Below are 21,173 nucleotides of genomic sequence, written 5' to 3' on the forward strand. Positions count from 1 at the left end.
AGAAGAACCGCAGAAGACCAGCGCCTCTTACCTTCTGAGGATTAGCGAAAAAAGTCTAGGGGCTCTTGAAAAGGCCGAGTACAAACTTAGTTTTGGCATAAGGAATTCCAAAACTAACTAACGGGGAACAGACACCAACAAAGCTGATGACAACGTCAAGGTTGTTGTTGTTAGCGGAGTCGAGGTCCCCAGCTCTGCAGCTAAAAATAATTTAAAAAACGCGTTGAAGGTCATGCAGATTAATCTGAAGCACTCTTAGTGTGCTTCAGATAATCTGCGAGTTTTCCTTAGGGAGGAAAACTTCGACATTGGCGTTATCCAAGATCCGTTTATAAACGGCCTGAAGGTGCGAGGCCTCCAAGACAACCAATACGACCTCTTTTATAAAATCGCAGATCAAGATCAAGGTAATCCCAGAACTTGTATTTTTGCTAAGAAACATTTAAAAGGTTTTTTATGTCCAAATTTTAGCACTCCCGATCTGACAGTTGTCAGATTTGAAGGTAAGAATACACAGGGTTTGCTGTTGGCCTGTTTTTACTCTGCCCATAATGCACCATCACATCCGGTGTGCAAAATCATAACCGAAGCTAACATCAAAAAGGCAAACCTTCTGATCGGAGGCGACGCAAATGCTCGGCATACAGTTTGGGGAAGTTCTGTGATCAATGAACGAGGTGAGCCACTTTTTGATTTTATTATTGAAAATAATATGACCATTTGTAAAAGAGGCAATACTCCCACTTTCTTCTTCTCGAGCTCGGAGAATTATGATGGATGGGAGGATGTGCTTGATGTTACTTTGGTAAGCAACCTTAATTTATTAGTGGAGAATTGGAGAGTATCCCCTTTGAATTCGTTTTCGGATCACAAGTGGATTCTTTTTCAAATTAATTTCGAGTCGAAAAAACCTCCGCCTTATAGAAATCCTAAAAGAACTGACTAAACGAAATTCAGTCAAACTGCTAATTCCGAACTAAGCAACTTACCCAATCTCACTGAATCAATAGGAGACCTTGAATCAAAGGTGAAAACCTTTGAAACTTCTACAGGTAAAGCTTTTAGAGTCCCTTTCCCAGTTAAATATAGCCGTAAAACCGTTCCTTCTTGGTGGAATGAAGAACTGTCGAGTCTTAGGAAAATGACGAGGACAATTTTCAATATCTGCCACAAATATAAGTTTTACCAACCGTATAACGACTTAAAATTTAAAAGCAAGCCCTGTTATCAGCCAAAAGACAAGGCTGGAGAGAATACTGCCAATCAATCGAAGACATAAGTGCTAAGTTTTATCGAAGGAACATTGTAATACTTCATTTCTAAAAAATCCTGTTGGAACCTGGACAGACTCTCCAGCCGAATCTCTTGAGCAACTGCTGAAGACGCACTTTCCGGGTTACGAGAGTGATAATCCCGAACCGCTTGAAACCACAGAGCTAAACGTAGCTCATGTGGAGCAAGTCAATTCCGTTATAACTAGAGAAAATATTTTGTTGGCCATCAATACTTTTTCTCCATATAAATCCCCAGGCATGGATGGCGTACTGCCAGTTATGCTTCAAAAGTTGGATGATGTGGCAGCTCCATGGCTGGAACAAATTTTCAAAGGATGCCTCCTTCTCAAACATGTGCCCATGTCGTGGAGACAGGTCAAAGTAGTTTTTATCCCGAGAGTAGGTAGGCGTGGTCACGAATCCGCGAAGGATTTCAGACTATTAAGCTTAATATCTTTTGTGCTTAAAAACTTGGAGCGCATTCTTGATTACTATATTAGGAAAATCTTAGTTGGACGAAAAAAACGTCACTTACGTACGTACACGCGCACGCACAGACATCTTTCTAAAAATCTTTTGTTTCGACTGTAGGGACCTTGAAACGTCGAGAAATGACAACATTTTCAATTTGACAAATCGAACCCATTGCAATAACTTCCTATGGGAAGTTAATAAAAAACTTCGTCTTCTAAGTTTTTAAAATGGTTAGAATCTTATCTCGAGGGTCATGTTCAATTTGTTTGCATTGACGAAGTTCTCTCAAAACTTATTTTGGCATCATCTTTTGTGCCCAAAGGTAGCCATCATGGACCCCTTCTTTTAATAATTATTATAAATGATTCACCGATGACTTAAAGTTTTTTTCATCTCTTACAAGATAAAATTTCGAAATTATCCCAATGGTGCTAGAAAAACCAATTATATTTAAATGTCGCTAAATGTCAATGCAACTTTTGTGAAATTATCTTTGAATACAAAATTAAGTATCAAGTTCTAGAAAGTATAAGGGAGAACTAAGATCTTGGTGTAGTTTTTGACTCTAAGCTTAACTTTGTTAAGCACATTGAAGTTAGTGTATCCAATGCAAATTCCATGCTCGGTTTTATCAAACGCAATAGCATAGACTTTAAAGATTCCTTGTCTTTAATAAATTTGTATGCTCCATCGCGACAACTTCGAATACGTTGTTTGTTTAGAGAAGGTTCACACAGAGTTAATTAAGCGAAAAATTAACCAATAACCCGCTGTGTCAAAGAAACAAACATAATTTTCAACATTTATGAAAAAAATTGTGTCCGCTGAATTAAACCCTCTTGAAACTCATTTTGAAGTCGATAATTTCCAACGTCACTTCTTTATTCCATTAAAAAAATGGAAACGAGGTATAATAAAAAGATGGCAACGCATGCGTGGCTGCGTTCAACCAATATAATAATTTTTGTTAAGTGTTTTATATATAAAAGAACAGCTGATCCAGAACAAGTGGGCGCTCAAAAAAGAAATTCAAAGCTTTAGAAGAATTTCTGACACATTTGGCTATTTGAGAGAACCACTGAATCAACATATTGTTGAATTTAAATTGATTTCAAATTTTTATATATTAAAACCTGTCTCCAGCAGCGGGCGTTACTTGCATGCTTTATTTTGGAACAAATGTTGGAATGAGTCAACTTTAAAAGATAGATATATACTGTCACAGACTTTTTCTTTAAGAACTAATAAAGTGAAAAAATTCTGTCATATATTGCAAAAATTTAACAGCTTCTTCCCTTAAAACGATTTTCAAAAATTCTTTATCGCTGTATTAAACTTAGCGTGATTTTATATAGCCTATGTTCTTTCTCAATAAATGGGCTATCTAACTATTACAAAAATTTCAAGTCAGACTATTAGTTCCTGAGATTGGAGTGTTCAAACAAACAAACAAACAGACAAACAAACCCTTCAGCTTTATAATATTAGTATAAATTGTTAAAAAGCTGTTGAATTTAGGGTTGCAGCAATTTTCAATATCTAAATCTAATAAATGTTTGTCTGCTTTTTGTGAGCAGCTGAAACAATTTTGCTTTCCAAAACGCTCAATGAGGTTCATAATATTAAAATTCATTTATCCAGAATAGTTCAACTCGGAATTAAATACAGCAAATGAGTCGCATCAAAATAGGACCTTGTCAGTGTGTCTTTAATAATAAACTATTTGATTTAACAATTGATATAAAACATAAATTCTTAATCTTTATTTATTTTGAAAAATTAGCAAATTTAAATTGGAACTAATTAAACTTGTTTTTTTATTTTGCTATTTTCGAGGGTGGTATGGCAACTCTGTCCCTTTTGATGATTCATTTGCTAAGACAAAGCATTAACCAGAATTCAAATAAGAACATGGATTGTAATTCCACTCAAGTATCAAGCCTCAGCTTTCTAAGAAAATTTTCTAATTAAATATTGAAATTTAAGCTGATTTTCAAAAGAAATTGATTGATTAGCATCCTTCAATAATAACACAGTAACAAAGCCCAAATCAAATCCTTCATTACAAATTATTTCAGGAATTCCAAGAATATAAGGTTCCTTTCTCGAAATTCCTTTGCCAGCGAATAACTGTAAAAATCCAAATCCTTTTGTTGTCGATGCCAAAAAATAAGAGAACAAACCAATCTTTCGTTTTTAACTTCTTGAATACATATTTATTTTACAAAGTCCACTTAATTTTTGCTAACCTACAATAAGCAATGGCGGCCAACATTATAATGGGCACAGATTTATGTGATATACAAAAGAAATACAATACAAAAATAAAAAAAACTTGGAATGTCCTTGCAAAATAAGGATAACAATTTAAAAAAAAAATAAAAAGAATATTCCTATCACTTAAATATATATCTGTATATAAAAATTTATCTATAAAAGTATCTATATAAAAATAGCATTTAGCCTTAATCCAAGAGAGTATCCTTTTGCAAGCCAAATCCTTCGTCCATTGTTCAATGGGCCATCAACATCGATTTATCTTGGCCGCACTCACAAAAACACAGTATACATGTTCCTATATAAAGCTGAATAGCGAACAGCGAGCGAGAGGAGCAGGCTAAGGCAAAGGCAAAATCAGCATCTGGTAGGATGGCAATTTATTCGGAATTGTCCTCCTCCACCGCCAGCCTTGTCGTCCTTCCTGTTGCGATTGCTGGCGTTGCTGATGGGACATCTACGCCCGCTGCCGCCAACACCGTCACTTGTTGTCGTTTTATCCAGCAAAGGATATTGACCCACATGAATCCACAGACTCCCATGTAGATTACTCGAAACCTTGGTGGTATCATGATGAAGTTCGCCGTCTGTACCGGTAGCCAGAAAATACACGAGCGTACAAAAGTTGGCAGGAATTTCTCTCGCAATTCCATGAACGGGTCATCTGCATTCTCCATTAAGGACATTCCTAGGAACGCCACATTATTGCCGAGAAAGAAAAAAAAGAACCAACGTAAATAAAGGAAGGTTTCAGATTAAGAATGAAGAGGACAATAAGGAAACTAATATCGAACTGCCACCCACAGGAGCAAGAGCCAACTTAACAACCATCAGCGACATCCACCTCCATCCAGCACCATCCAGCTATACATAGCACAGCAGTCATCGTTTTGCTATTGCTATCCTTTGCCAAGTTGTTAAGTCTTTTGTTGTTAATTTATGAAGGAAGAAGATGGGAGCATCAGGAAAGGATTGCAAGGCAAAGGATACCCACTCTCTACCCATTGGATGGAGTTAAGTGACTCTATTACCAGCTGATGTCTGCTTGTGCCTGCTTACCTGTATAGAAAACTGTCAAAAGGAATGGCGTCAGGACAAATTGATCGATAAGCAATTTCTTAACGATGATCGATTTGGCAGTGCCTGGGAATGTACGGTCCAGCCATTTGTACCTTAATCGTGCAATGGAAAGAATATTGAATTATATTATAAATAAATGAATTATTGATAAGTATCTTTAATAATATAATATTGATACAGCTATTTTAACTATTATTATTAATTATTCCATTACATTTGCTGCTTTGTGTTTTGTGTGTTGTGCTAATTGTGCAAAGGAAGAAGAAATAAAAAACAATACAAGAAGAGAAAAACTGAAATAAAGATTTATATTAATTTTATTAATATTTTGTGCGTAAGTGAGGAGATATTTATTAAATATTTATAAATATTGGTGCTATTTTATAAACTGAAACACTCATACAATTAAAAGTGCAAAAGGTCACCTTTTGTGCGGAAAAGAATGTGCTACAGTTTTTTTTTCGTGAATAATTACATTTTCAAAATTTTAATATCTTTGAACGCTTGAATTTGATATTATATTAAAATGGAACCAAATTTGACTGTTCTAATAACAGAAATTGGGTAAGATAATTTACTTCTTATAGGAAGTTATTGTAACTTTTCCGATTTTTCAAATTAAAAACTTAGACTTTACTCGATGTTTTAAGTTACTTAGGATTTCAATCATAGGTTATCAAAGTAATGTATCTGTGTCCGTATTTAAGTACGCCCGTTTAGCTTTTTTGTCAACTATATCTCAAGAACCAGCATAGATATTGACTTAAAAAAAATGTTTAATCCCAGAAAGTAACCGCAAAAACTGCAGAAAAGGCTTTAAAACAAATATGAATGGATGTTTTTTTTTTACTATAATAGTTTTAAAAAAAATTTGACCCAAACTATCTCGAAATCATAACTTTAGTTTTTTTTTGACAGGAGGAGATCTTCAAAAGACATCTTGGCAGTATTCGACACCAAGTAGTGTGGGACTTTTAAATACTAAAACCACCTCTTCATCAAGACCAATCTTGAAGGATCGACTTCCGATTTTTCTTTCTTAATTTTGTACAATCACTTTGGGGGAAGTTTAAACTTTTAATACTTTCCCATGTTTTTTAGACCATAAGCTCATGAGGCTTGGTTCTTCTTAATCTCCGAACATGGTTTCTTATATTCAAGACGGACTCCATTTCAGAGTTAGTATGACTTTGCAGTCTCTGGTTGTGCGCTACAGCGTATTTTTTAACAACTCCTGTAACCATTTCTATTTGTAAGTCACGATGAAGATCGGTATTTCTTATGTACCAAGGTGTGCATTAACTATTCCACGAAGGACTTTGTTTTGGAATTTTTGGATGATTTCGGTATTTGTTTTCTTTGTACAGCCCCATAATTGGATTCCATAGGTCCAAACAGACTTTAGTTTTTGATTATACAGCATTATTTTGTTTTGGATTGATAAATCAGAGTTGTTACCAAGCAACCAGTACATTTTTCTATATTTCAAGTTTAGTTCTTCTCTTTTCTTTTTGATGTGCTCTTTCCACTTAAGCTTTGCATCCAAAGTAATTCCAAGGTATTTGGCCGTATTGGCGTAAGGTACAGCTTGATTATTAATGATTATTGGAATATTGTTTATCTTTTTATTTGTAAAGTTTATATGTGAAGATTTTGTTTCATTGAGTTTGATACGCCATTTTCCGGTCCAAGCTCTCACTGTGTTGACGGCATTTTTTAGTTTTACTGCTATCTTAGAGACACATTTGTCGGGTACCAAAATTACGCTATCATCTGTAAAAGTAGCCATTATGGTGTGATTACCAACTGGAATATCCCTTGCGTATAGTAAATACAGTGTAGGACCTAGGACAGTTCCTTGTGGTACACCGGTTTCTATTTTCTTCAATTCCGAGTATTCTTGATCGTACCTTACTCTAAACAAGCGGTCTGAGATGTACGATTTTATTATTTCAAAGTACTGCCTGGGAAGATCCCTTTGCAGTTTGTACTCAAGTCCCTCATGCCAAACCTTATTAAAAGCTTGAGCAACATCTAAGAAAATAGCTGAACAAACCTGTTTTTCTTCTAATGCTTTTTCTATTACATCCGATATTCTATGAACTTGGTCTATCGTGGAATGTTTATTTCTAAAGCCAAACTGATGGTTTGGGATTAACCTTCTTTCTTCTATGATTTTGCTAAGTCTCTTCAGAAGCAGTTTTTCAAAAACTTTTGCCATAATTGGTATAAGCGATATTGGTCTGTAAGCCGTAACTTCTGTAGGTGGTTGGTAATTGGTATGACAATTACTTCAGCAATTTTCCAATGGTGCGGGACATACCGGTGCTTAAGGCATGCATTTATTATATATTGGAGTTTTATGAAGGCTTTCAATGGCATTTCTTTCATAACCTGAGCAGTAATTAGATCGTAACCTGGTGATTTTTTATTTGGTAGTTGCTGTAAACACATACTTTTTATTTCTTTAGGTCTCACAATTGGTATTTCACTTTCATCTATCTTATCAACAACGCGTTTGATGAGTATGGCTTAAAAACATTCGCAAGATGTTCATCGAAATGGGAAGCTTTTTCTTTCGGGTTACCGATCCATTTCATTTCCCAGCGAGTTTTGTAATTGCGGCCTTTTCAGGCGCTTGGCTGCTTTCCATAGCGAAAAATCGGATGAAGCATCAGTCGTTAAATTCCTTAGGAATGTACTGAGTGAATCATTTTTAAATTTGTAAATTTGTTTTTTAAGATTGTTGCTTATACGGTTAAACATTGTTTTATCATCTGGAAATCCAGTATTTTGCCATTTTCTTCAAGCTCTTCTTTTCTCTATTATCAACAATCTTATATTTTATTTCATTTTGTCTTCTATTAGAAAATGTTGGAGTACTTTCTTCAGTGGCCTGTTGCACATCAGCAATAAATTGTTCCACTTCATGGTCAATTTGCTCGATTGTATCCATAGGAGTTCTTAAATTTATAAAACTTAAAAGCTTTTCTCTAAAATCACTCCAGTTTGTTTTCTTATTTACAAGCTTTGGATTACTTTTTTCTAGTACTTCCGATTCACTTAGTGATAGAATCACTGGAGTATAATCTGATGACAGGTCATAATTACCTTCGACACTAATGTGATTTCGTTTGATTCCTTTAGCTATGAAAAAGTCAATAAGGTTTGTTATTTTGTTAGTATCGGAAGGCCAGTAAGTTGGCGACCTGGAGGAATAGAATTCGCAATTGTATTTACGGCCTGCTTGGAAAAGTCTTTTGCCTTTTGTTGATATAAGTCTTGAACCCCAATGGGTGTGTTTCGCATTGAAGTCTCCGCCAACAAGAAAGTTATGCCCAAGAAGATTAAATAGATCTGTATAGTCATCTTCTGTCAGGAAGCGCCTTGGTGGGTAGTATATAGCTGCTATCTTAAACTCTTTCTTTTTCATACCAATACTAATAGTTGTTACTTGCATATTTTCACTAGTAAACTTGGCTCCTTCATAATGTTTTAAGCTTTCTTTTATAAGAATCGCCGATCCACCTCTTGCCTTGTCAGCTGGATGTGGAGCGTGGTAACATCCAGACATTGCCCATTGAAGAAATGAGTTTTGGACACCAGGCAAATATCGATATGTTCTAGATCTAAAAAGAGTTTTAATTCGGATGAATGTTGTATAAGACCGTTTGCATTCCATATAGCGATTTTAAGTGTTCTGTCCATCATTGTTTTTTAAGAGCGACTTTTTCGCTTAGTAGTTTGATATTCAAATCCTGTTTATCAATTCTTTTAAGAATAAGTTGTAGCATTTCTTTTTTGGAAATCTCTTCACTCTTCCGCACATCAACTTTAGTGACTTCAATTATATTATACATTAAACACTTGAAAAAAAACTAGCAATTGGTGAAAATAGGTTTTAAGGAAAGATATAATCAGAATGTATAAACGAAACTACAGAAAATTTATTAAAATTGATTTTTGACTCAGAATTCTTAGGAACAAAGAAAGATGTTCAGTAGAATGTTTTATAATAAGTTTATTATTTTGTATTTATTTATTTTTGTTAAAACTGTAGAAAAAATACAATTAAAAGTAAAATAAATACAAAAAAACAATGAAGTATTAAACTAGATGTTTTGACTGAAATATCTTGAAAGATATGTACCTATTGCAAATAATAATTCAGTTATTACAAGAAAAAGCATTTCCTGGGCTGTTAATACTTTCTCTCCAGTTAAATCTCCATGTTTGGATGGCATGTGAGTAGAGGAACTCCCTAAGGAGGTGTTTTCTCTCTGCTCTTTTAATAAAATCGCCACAAAGCTAAAAAGCTGTGGAGTGGAGGCGGAAGCTTATTCCGATGATTTGGTTTAAGTGGTGTCGGAAAAGTTCGTCACCGTAGCTCTGAAGAAAGTTAGCAGCTGGGCTAGGTGTTAATCAGAGCAAAACTGAACTAAGACCTACCTTCACCCTACCCCAATTGAACGATCAAATTCTGTCTTCATTCTCGAGCGCGAAATATCTAGGATTAAATTTATATCCAAAACTACGTCCTTATTGTGATACCTGGAATTTAAAATTATTCTGTTTAAGACTCCACTGTATGGAACCTCAAGGGATACAAAAAATATCAGGAAAAATCTAGTGATCGTTGGACCAACTCGACAGCCACTGGCGAATAGGAGTGTAGTAAAGTACCTTGGCATCTGGTTGGATCAGTACTCGTATTTCGACAGAAATATTAGGTTTCACTAATCTACTACGTCAGCTGTAAAACTGTAGATGGGCGACTCCTTTACAGTCAAGACGTCCTCGCACTGGACGGAGCCGAGTGCCTCGGTTCAGTAGGACTGTTTCCGACAGGGACCGAAGAGATAGGGTGAAGCAGGAGTACCAGTTTGTGACTTCAAATTGAGAATGTCATTTAAAGTTGTCTAGGGCGTTTGGTCTTGGCAGGATTAGGTTAGGGACAGTTAGGGTGGCATCAAACAAAAATTATAAAAAAAACACACAATAAAAAACGATTTCTGGGGTTGTTTTATTTTTTAAGTAGTTTTAAGCATTTTTAAGTAATATTATATTGGTTTTGGTTAGTTTAAAGAAACTTAAGTATTATAATGGGTTTCGGTTTTTTTAATTTAGTTTTAAGATTTATATAAAACAAAAAATAATAATACCAAGTTTTTTTTTAAATTTTTTTGGTTTTAGATTAAGTTCTTGTTATTAACTTCCCATAGGAAGTTATTGTAATGGGTCCGATTTGTCAAATTGAAAATTTTGACATTTCTCGACGTTTCGAGGTCCCTAGAGTCGAAATAAAAGATTTTTAGAAAGATGTCTGTGCGTGCGTGTGTACGTACGTTTGTACGTCCGTACGTCCGTACGTTCGCGACGTTTTTTTTCGTCGTCCATAGCTCAAGAACCAGATGAGATATCAACTTCAAATAAATTTTGTTATCTAGATAATAAGGCAGAAAGATGCAGAAAGGGCTCTCAAGAAAATTGCGTGGGTGGTTTTTTTACCATAGCAGTTTGAAAAAAAGGTGACAATTTTGGTTAACCCTAAATATCTTACGAACCAAAAACGCTAGAGACTTGAATTAAATTGTATATAATATATTGTAACGTGATACCAAACAGCTATATTTTTTTGAAAAAAAAAAACAATGTAACGGTTTTTTTTTAAATCAATAAAACTGAAAAAAAAAATTTGCCACCTCCAAAATTTTACGACTGAAATACGATTTCATCTCTAAAACAATTTTGTGCAACGAAGAATAATGTTTTTGACATCTGATAAAATTTTGAGAAAAATCGAATTGACAGTTTTTTTAATAAAAAATAAAAACCTAAAAAAAAACATTGCTCAAAGTTGGTAAAAATTGAATATCGATTCAAATATCTTTTCAAAATCTTGAAATTTAGGCTTCAAACTTATTTTATCTTATAAGAAATATTGTTTTCAACATTTTGAAAAATGTAGAGAAAAATCGAATCGACAGTTTTTTTTACAAATAAATAAAAACCTAAAAAAAAATTTATAAAAGTTGGTAAAAATTGATTTTCGACTCGAATATCTTTTCAAAACTTTGAGATATTGGCTTTTATCTTTCAAAAAATTTTGTTGTCAACATACAATTAAAGTTTGAAAAAAATCGAATTGATAGTTTTTTTACAAAAAAAAAAAACAAATTTATAAAAGTTGGTAAACATTGATTTTCGACTCAAATATCTCTTTAAAAATTTTAAATATTGGCTTCAAAGTAATTTTATCTCATAAGAAATATTGTTTTCAACATTTGGTAAAATTTTTAAAAATCGAATTGACAGTTTTTTTAAAAAAAATAAAACTCTAAAAAAAAGCAATACTAAAACTTCGTAAACATTTACTTTCGGCTCAATTAGCTTTTCAAAACTTAAAAATATTGGCTTCAAACTTATTTTATTTCACAGAAAATATTGTTTTCGATATTCAGTAATTTTTTTATAAAAATCCAACAGTCCGTTTTTTCATAAAAAATAAAATCTACAAAAATAGTACGCAAATTTGGTAAAAATTGATACGAGTACATATAGACAAACTTTTATGCAAGACAAATCGACAGACGGGATGGGAAGTTATCAGTGTGGGTCGCATCCCAGCCTCTTTTATAATTTAAAGACAGAAACTATTGAGTAAAGTGTAAAGTGTATCATTTTTAGCAATATAAAAGATAATCTTCTAAATACTTCTTGATATCGCTTAACATTTTTCTAAAGTTTAAATCACAGTTTTTAGCAATTTGCTGTATCCATATAACATCGGTTCATCTAATCACATAACAGTGGATGGAATTCTGCAGTCTAGAGTTGAAAATTCTAATAATAGGTGCTATTAAGCTTATTTGCTTTTCATCAAATCCTTGAGATTAGCAAAAACAGTAAAAAAATTGAACTTATTAATTAATTTAACAAAGAAACTTAATGGAATAATTTTTCTGCCAAGACCAGGAGGTTCCTAAAATCTTACTATATTTCATCATCAACTTTCTCCTTCAATCCAAAAATCTTCATCTTACTGTAAAATACTTTGGCATCAAATTTTCCAATTTTTGTTATTTGGTTATACATTTAAAAATACTTTATTGCAAATATTGATAATTTACCAAATGAGTAATTTCAATCCAACAAAAGTTCAACGGAACGTTTATCATAGAAATGCTAAGTTCTTCTAAAACCTAAGCCTAAGGCATTGCGAAAAAAGAGCAAAATCCAAACTATCAATATCAAATAATCTAACCTAGTTTGCAAATTCTTATCATCAAAAGAAAGTTCGCAAATATATTCTATCGTATATTATTTGCAATCAGTTTTATCAAAAGAAAAAAAGTTTACGGTTTTCAGAGTGGCCGACTGCAGATATAAAAGTTTTTTTATAACGTAATTATATTTATTAGTAAATTTAAACCAACCAATTCAATTTGATTAAACTTATAGCTTTTGAAAGATAAAAAAACTAGTTGTTTATTATCTTATAAAAAACAACAAAAACCCTTCATATAATTTTTCTAGGTTAACTACAAATTGAAAAGGGGTACTTGTAGAAAGGAAATATATAATTGTAATAACAACTTGCGATACAAATAATAATAAATTAGGAACAGTTTACACAATTCCCTAAAGTACACGTACTATAAAATGTACAAAATAATACACTTAAGTAGAATAAATAAAATAAGGTATTTTGTTTGTTTATTTAACTCTTTTAAGGGATTAAAAAATGGTAATTTAAAATAAATAAGGGTTAAGTGAAAATACGTACATATACAAATCTTTGTTAACAATAAGCAACTTATATTTTTATATTTAAAAGTTAAATTTACTATACAAATTCAGTGAAGATTTATGGGACTGCCAAATGATTGACGAAATATTAACTAGTTCAGAATTTGTAGGAAGAAATGACAGAACATACGTAGCAACAATTGAAACGAAATTTGTTCCAAATAACTTTAGTTCAAAATTCTTTTTCAAACAGTTTATTTAATTGGATTCTCTTTTAATCTTGTGGTAGGATAACTTCAGAAGAAATTTTTTAGGGTAGAGGCTCAAAACGGAATTCAGGTCTGTTTGGAATTTTGAAAATTCCTAAACATTAATTGATTGGTTTCAAAAATATCATCAATGTTTGAAGCATGATTGCCAAGTTTCGAGTTTGAATTTGAAGGGGTCTTCAGATTTTTTAAAGCAGATTCGAGTGTGTAAAGATCAAAATTAACAGTAGTCCCTATACAAATATTTTGGCAAAAACAAACATTTAAATGGACCCAAAAAGGAATCGATAAAGTTTTTAAAAATATTGTCCAGCATTTTTTTTTTTTTGGCTTCTGTCAAAAAGATGCCCCATATAACACTAATTATAGTTTTAAATTTTTTTTGTTAAAAATATTTAATGATGACTTTAAAGAAACTATTAATTTTATTGTTTCCAAAATTAAATATCACCAAAACGTTTCAAATACTTTTTGAAAAATCAAATGTAAAACGTATAATAACATTTACTAAATAACAGCATTATAAAAAAAACGGTATTACAATTAAAAAAAAAAAAAAAACGAAAAATGTATGTTTTTTGTGTAACCTAATGGCTTTTAAATTTTTGAAACTAAACATATTTTGAAGTTATATTTTTAAATTTAATACTATGGGCATTATTTTTCATCATTTTCTTAATAAATTTGAGTATCTTAAAAATATGATCTGGAAATTTGAAGTGAACTAGACAAATACTGAACTGGTGTAAGTAATTAAATAATTAATTTTACTCAAATCGAGTCTAACCCTTTAAAACTTTTTTTTTCAAAACTATAACTCGAAAGTCCCTATGTGTTTAAATAAAATGAATAAACTTTTAGAAAACCTAGATAGACAATTTTCGATCACATTTTGCCGTATGGACCAGTATGGGGCGTACTTTTTATTCAAAGGCGTCAATCCTCTCGGGATTATCTGCGCAGACAAGTGCCTTCATATAGCCTCACAACAAATTGCACGAGCTTGCAAGTTACGTCTAATGCCCACGATGCGACGTAATGCGTTCACCAAAAGTTACCTTGTAGGACTTTTTGTTCAGGTATAAGTCTATTACTTATAAAGTGGCAAAACCAAACTAAGCATGAATCAGGTAACAGCTGTCTAAGGGACAAACTTCAAAAAAAGTATTTAAAGATTTAAAAACGTGTGTCCGGCGTCTGGTGCATCCGTCCGTCAACTGTCTGTCCATACTAGCTCTTGCAGCGTTAATTAAGTTTAAATATGGAAAGTTGGATTTATGTTGCTTTAAATAAGACGCCATAATGTTTTCAAAATGATTACATTTTTTTTTGGTCAAAATTCGAATTTTTACTTGGATTCTTTCAATACAAAAATACGGCCACCGCCAATGAACTGGACTAATGAAATTACATATATTTTTTTCTGAATAAGCTCTTTTCTTGTCTTAAATTATTTAATTAACTAAGTTTTGAAGATAAACTTAAGTTTTGAGTAAACATTGAATTTACTAGTTTCCTAGTTTTGGGATATAGCTTTTTGTGCTGATTTTTAGTGCGTATTCAAAAACTTGATATAATAGTTTGACGATGGATTACAAGAACAAAAATTAATGTTCACTAGTATTTGCTTGTTTCTTTTTGAACCGTTTTAGCAAAAATGGTTCAATGGTGAAGTCTAAGAACTTATGAAGATGTTTTGAGTTGTATAAAATACTATAATAATACTACGCCATACGAAATTAATATTAATTTACAAAAGTGGCTTTTATGCTACCCACACTGATAACTTCCCATTCCGTCTGGTTTAAAAAAGTTGTCAGTTTTACCAACAATATTTTTCATATCAAGAAAAAGTTTAGCTTGAAAGTCTAGTTTTGTTGAATAGATTTTTATTCGAAAAAAAATTTGTACCAATGAATAGATGAATGAAATTAATTTGAGAGATATCAAGAACCCACATCAATTTTAACCAAATCTGCGTACAATTTTTTGTAGATTTTAACGGACTGTTGGATTTTTATAAAAAAAAAACTACTGAATATCGAAAACAATATTTTCTGTGAAATAAAAAAAAAGTTTGAACACAATATTTTTAATTTTTAAAAAGCTATTTGAATCACAAGTAACATTTTACTAAGGTTTAGTACTGTTTTTTGTGATAGGTTATTATATTTTGTAAAAAAAACTACCAATTCGATTTTTCTCAAAATTTTACTGAATGTTGACAACAATATTTTTGTAAAAGATAAAATTAGCATAAAGCCAAATTTTTATCTCAAATTTTTGAAAAGATATTTGAGTCGAAATTCAATTTTTACCAACTTTTAGTAAATGTTTTTTTAGGTTTTTATTTTTTATAAAAAATATTGTGAATTCGATTTTCCTCAAAATTTTACCAGATGTTAAAAAGGTTTTTTTTTTTTGCACAAAACTGTTTTGAAGATAAAATCATTTTGCGTTCGTAAAATTTTAGAGGTGGCAAATTTTTTTTTAGTTTTTTTGATCTATAAAAAAACCCTTGATTAGATTTTTTTTTACAAAAATATACTGATTTGGAATAACGTTACAATATATAATAAAAAATTTAATTCAAGTCTATAGCATCATTGGTAAGTAACCAAAATTTTCAACTTTGTTTTAAACGGCTATGGTAACAACCAGCCACGCAATTTTCTTGAGAGCCCTTTCTGTATCTTTCTGCCTATCTGCACAACAAAATTTTTAAAACAGTTGTACTCAAAATTTGAGTTTAAAAAAAATTGTAAAAAAATAGGCTGGGATGCGACCCACACTGATAACTTCCCATCCCGTCTGTCGATTTGTCTTGCTTCAAAGTTTGTCTATTTTTACCAAATTTGCGTACTATTTTTTGTAGATTTTTTTTTTAATGAAAAAACGGACTGTTGGATTTTTATATACAAATTACTGAATATCGAAAAGAATATTTTCTGTGAAATAAAATAAGTTTGAAGCCAATATTTAAAATTTTTGAAAAGATATTTGAGTCGAAAATCAATGTTTACCAACTTTTATACATTGTTTTTAGGTTTTTAATTTTTTGTAAAAAAACTGTCAATTTGATTTTTCTCAAAATTTGTCCTAATGTTGAAAACAATATTTCTTATAAGCAAAATTATTTAGAATTTATTATCTCAAATTTTTGAAAAGATATTTGTCTTGAAAATCAATTTTTAACAACTTTTATTAATTTTTTTCTAGGTTTTTATTTTTTGTAAAAAACTGTCAACTCGATTTTTTTCAACATTTTTCAGAATGTTAAAACTAATATTTATTATAAGATTAAATAATTTTGAAGTCTAAATTTAAAGTTTTTGAAAAAATATTTGAATCGAAATTCAATTTTTACCAACTTTGAGTTTTTTACATTTTTATTTTTTGTAAAACAACTTTCAATTCGATTTTTCTCAAAATTTTATCAGATGTCAAAAACATTATTCTTCGTTGCACAAAATTGTTTTAGAGATGAAATCATATTTTATTCGTACAATTTTGGAGGTGACAAATTTTTTTTTTAGTTGTTTTGATTTTTAAAAAAACCCGTTAAATGTTTTTTTTTTTCAAAAAATATAGTTCTTTGATATTACATTACAATGTATTATATAAGATTTAATTCAAGTCTCTTTTGGTTCGTAAGATATTTAGGGTTAACCAAAATGTTCACCTTTTTTTCAAACTGCTGTGGTAAAAAAACCACCCAACGCAATTTTTTTGAGAGCCCTTTCTGCCTTATTATCTGTACAACAAAATTTATTTGAAATCGATATCTCTTCTGTTTCTTGAGCTATGGACGACGTAAAAAACGTCGCGAACGTACGGACTTACGAACGTACGTACACACGCACGCACAGACATCTTTCTAAAAATCTTTTATTTCGACTCTAGGGACCTTGAAACATCGTGAAATTTCAAAATTTTCAATTTGACAAATCGGACCTATTACAATAACTTCCTATGGAAAGTTAATAACGTTTGTTCAAAAACGTGATTTTACACATTTCAAAAAGTCAATTTCAAACAAAAATAAATTTTAATTATAAAAAATAAATTGACATTTATGTTAGGATAATAAAATTTGAATTTTTTTCTCTAAAATTTTGTAAAAACAATTTGGTAGTAATGAATTGCACTGTGGTTGCTACGAACTGTCAAACGTTCCACATACCATCCACACTGCAAAGAATAAATTGTTAGCGCTCAACTTAACATCAAAATTATACTACTCTTGTTTTGTGTTTTGTGTGAAAGGTTATGGACGAGAAAAATATGGAGACATAATTGACAATTCGTCGCTGTCTGCGAATAGAAATAAGGCTCATGTGAAGGAAAAATCAAAACATGCGAAAATCCACAGTTTGCATAGTTCGTAGCTCATGTGCAAGATGCTTTAAACTTTAATTTTTAATATCATTTCAAATAAATATCAGTTGCTTTCTAGCTAATTTTTTTATTTTAAAACAGTTGTATCAAACGGTTTCTTGTTTACCAAAATGCTACAAAACGTCATTTAGTAAAAACATTATTTTGTAAAGTAGGCTCAAGGAACAAAACCTTAACCCACTGCTATTCCTTGTTTATTACTTTCTTGTAAGTAAATTATACAAAATTATGCCTTTTTGATTCTCAAAACAAACAAAGCTCTAATAAATGCCTTATGTGGTATTTCAGATTGAAATATTTATAATTATGATAATTAAATTCATAAAAGAACTTATTTGTCACTATGACTTTGTGTTTAACTTCACTTTTTAAATACACAAAGAAATAGGTTACAAAAATTAAAATGTGAATTGCCTTCTAACCCCTTAAGTCCGCATAATCATAAAACATCAACTTGAGTTTTTGAACTACATTTTACAATCAAGTTTCTCACAAAGAGCTTTTTCATTGCGAATTTCCGCACAAATATTTTATTCGAGTATAGAAGAAAGAAAGAACTGTACCTGACAACAAACAATCAAGATAAACAAACCCCAGCATATTTATGTACTTTACCTCAATTAGTTTAAAAAAGAAGCTTTTTATGTCGTTGTTGTGCTCACATTCACTTTTTCTAGTCATGCGTGCATCGAAACGTCAAAAAATGCATTCACCTACATTACGTCTTTCTGCCGTTAAATTGCACCTTGTTTTTCTATCATAAACATAAACAAACCTCCGCTCTCCAATTCAAATTCAACCAAAAAAAGGCTCACCCACTACGTTTAGAAAATGTGTAAGTGCCATTAATCTAATGGTGCACTTAAGGGTGCGTCAAAACCAACAAAACCAAAAACACAAACAGAAAAATTAAAACCAAAGCTTTTTTCAACGGTAAACAAAAACACTCGTCATTTGAATAATAAAAACATAAAAATTTAAACAAATAAAATCAAAAACAAAAAAACAAACCATGTGTAGAGTGTTGGTGAATAGACAAATGTCCCCATAACGGCATACCGACCTATGGTTGGATAATCAATATCCTTTTTCTGGTTCTTGTCCTGCAAAGACGTCAGATGCGTCAGTGTCAAAAAAGAACTCAACAAATCACAAGAAAATTATGCAATTGAATTTAAAAAACAAAAATGGTTTACCACAAAAACACGTTTCGTTAAAAACTGCTGCGAATATTCCGCACCCACATAAAGACTTCCGTAAATGACGCTGTTTGTGACAAAAGGATGCTTCTTAAAAGCCAATCGAGCTGCCGAAAGTAGTTTTGACATAATCTTTCACTTAAGGAATCAGTTACATTCAATAGTGCACCAAATTGACACGAGTATAGTTTACACGGGAAGAAAATTGAGGGGAAGACCAAGAGAAAAATCACAGACAAACTATTCGATACTGAACCCGGGAACAAACTGATGCTTTGAAAACTGACGTCCATGGAGATAGCACAGAAATGGCTTAGAAGTTTCGTTGTCAGTTCCTGACTATTTCGCTGTAGTTTTGGCCTCCTATCTGAGTCAAACTTGAACTATTTCAATTGCATGAACGTTAAACGTGCCGTCAGACATGTCACTCCACCGACCGACTGTCCATATGTTCTAGACGTCTGACTGTCGTCGCGTCCGTCCACCGTTAGTTGCTGAAGTAGATTGAAAGTTTTGTTTATTTAATTTTTGATTTCTTGAAGTTCATTGTTTTCGCGTCATATCAAAGATGGAAATTCATTGAACTTGTGATGGGGCTTAAGTAATAATTTCAGTGCGCAAATTTTGTTATTTATTTTGTATCTTATGGTAAAAGCTTTTTTCGCAACGAGAAAGCTTTTTATTTCCGACAACACTTTGCAATAGTTTTAAATTAATTTATTTATCCACGATAGAATGGGGAATAACAGTTTTATTAGTTTCAATTTTAAGAGACACTCAATCGCACGTGTAGACTTAGACAAGTCTGACTGTGAGAAATAGAAAAAGGGGTGTATCTCTAGGGTACACCGCAGCTTCTAGCACCGTTTAGGTAAATCAGAAATTCAAATTGCTCACAGTGATGTTGCATTTTTCATTTCTCGTTAAAAATCTGATGTACGAGTGGAATATGCAATTATAACTCTTCTCGAGAAGAAGTGAATGTCATTGATGATGCAATTTAAAATGAAATTAAAATCATAATACGAAAACATGAATCAACAGATGCGTTGTGTGTAATTGCTGAAAGTAGGTATGAAAATTATTCTTTGAATTATTTTTAACTACATATATGAAGAGTTCAAATTTTGAAGACGCATAAAATATTTAAGATATCCTCCGGCTAATGGTAACTTTTCAAATTAGTACACTCAAGGTCAATTGATTAATGCCACTTTAATTTTCTTTTGCAAAACATTCCATGAGTATTTTTTAATAAAAAAGCATTCGTTAAAATACAAAGAAATACATTTTGCATTCAAAACAAATTATAAAAAGAGGCTGGGATGCGTCCCACATTGATAACTTCCCATCCCGTTTGACGATTTGTCTTCCTCAAAAGGTTTGTAGGTTTTCGTGTTTTGTTAAAAAGTTGTAAGTTGAATAGTTTTTAAAAATTAAAATTTTTCAGAAATATTTTGCATATAATGAAATAGTTTGCTTTAAAAATCTATTTTTGTTAACGAAATTTTTAGTCGAAAACAAGTTTTTACCAAATTTAGTAGCATTTCGTAAAAGTTTTTGTTAAGTAATATAAATTGGATCAATCAAATTAATTAAAAGTCAATATTTTCTATTGTTCACGAGGTTCGAGAACCACACAATTTTAACAATTTTTTTTTGAGGATTTTATAATTATTTTATGAAATAACGGAGTATTGGATTTTTATACAAAATTCTCCAAAAACGTTTTATTTAGACTATAGGGAACTTTGAATAAGCTCAAATTTACTTAGTAAAGTTTTGTCTAAGGCTGTTTTCAAAATTTAATTAATTTTTGGAAATGTTTTAAAACATCATTTTCAAAAGACTTTTTTCTTGCATAAATTGTGTCTTATCAGTTTTTGGGTGAAACAAATTGTATGTTTTCTACTGTTTGTGTTCAAAGCTCATTTTTTGTTAAAGGAATTTGAAAATTTATTAAATTTAATTAATTATTTTAAAACATCGTTTTCAAAAAGACTTTTCTCTTGTATAAGAGGGATATTCAGTACAAATTTCGAATTTTTTAAGAAATAAAATTGCAATTAAAGAAAATATTCTTATATCTTTCAATTCAATTTTTCTAATGCACACTCTGGCGTATACGTCCTTTTTTGTATCTATTTTTGTATGTATTTTAAGTGTGTGTTAAAATTCTTTTTTAACTGTTAAAATTGTTGAGGTTGCGTAAAATATTTTTAATAAATTCAAAACTTAAACTTTTTAAATTAATACACTTGACTCCAATTGATTAAAGCGCTACTAATTTTGCGTTGCAAAAGATTCAAAGAGTATTTAAACAAATCCGTGCAAAGATAAACTATAATATTTTGTATTCAAGACAAAATAAATGTTATGATAGCAGGAATTGTATTAAATTGAATAACGATTCACTTGAATATTTTAAAACAAATTATAAAAATTCATCAAAA

The 21,173-nt window shown here is 31.2% G+C and overlaps 1 protein-coding gene across 1 annotated transcript; it reads right to left on the minus strand.

The window, feature by feature from the left end:
* Positions 1-3,936: 3,936 nt before the first annotated feature.
* Positions 3,937-19,198, minus strand: LOC129941721 (mpv17-like protein). Its single transcript, XM_056050421.1, has 4 exons — positions 18,718-19,198; positions 18,533-18,624; positions 5,085-5,197; positions 3,937-4,713 (listed from the first exon to the last, which is right to left on the minus strand). Exons 1-4 carry the CDS (start codon positions 18,847-18,849, stop codon positions 4,406-4,408), a joined length of 645 nt encoding a protein of 214 aa, XP_055906396.1. The 5' UTR covers positions 18,850-19,198; the 3' UTR covers positions 3,937-4,405.
* Positions 19,199-21,173: the final 1,975 nt, after the last annotated feature.

This window comes from Eupeodes corollae, chromosome 1 (assembly GCF_945859685.1).
Source record: "Eupeodes corollae chromosome 1, idEupCoro1.1, whole genome shotgun sequence".
Taxonomy (NCBI): domain Eukaryota; kingdom Metazoa; phylum Arthropoda; class Insecta; order Diptera; family Syrphidae; genus Eupeodes; species Eupeodes corollae.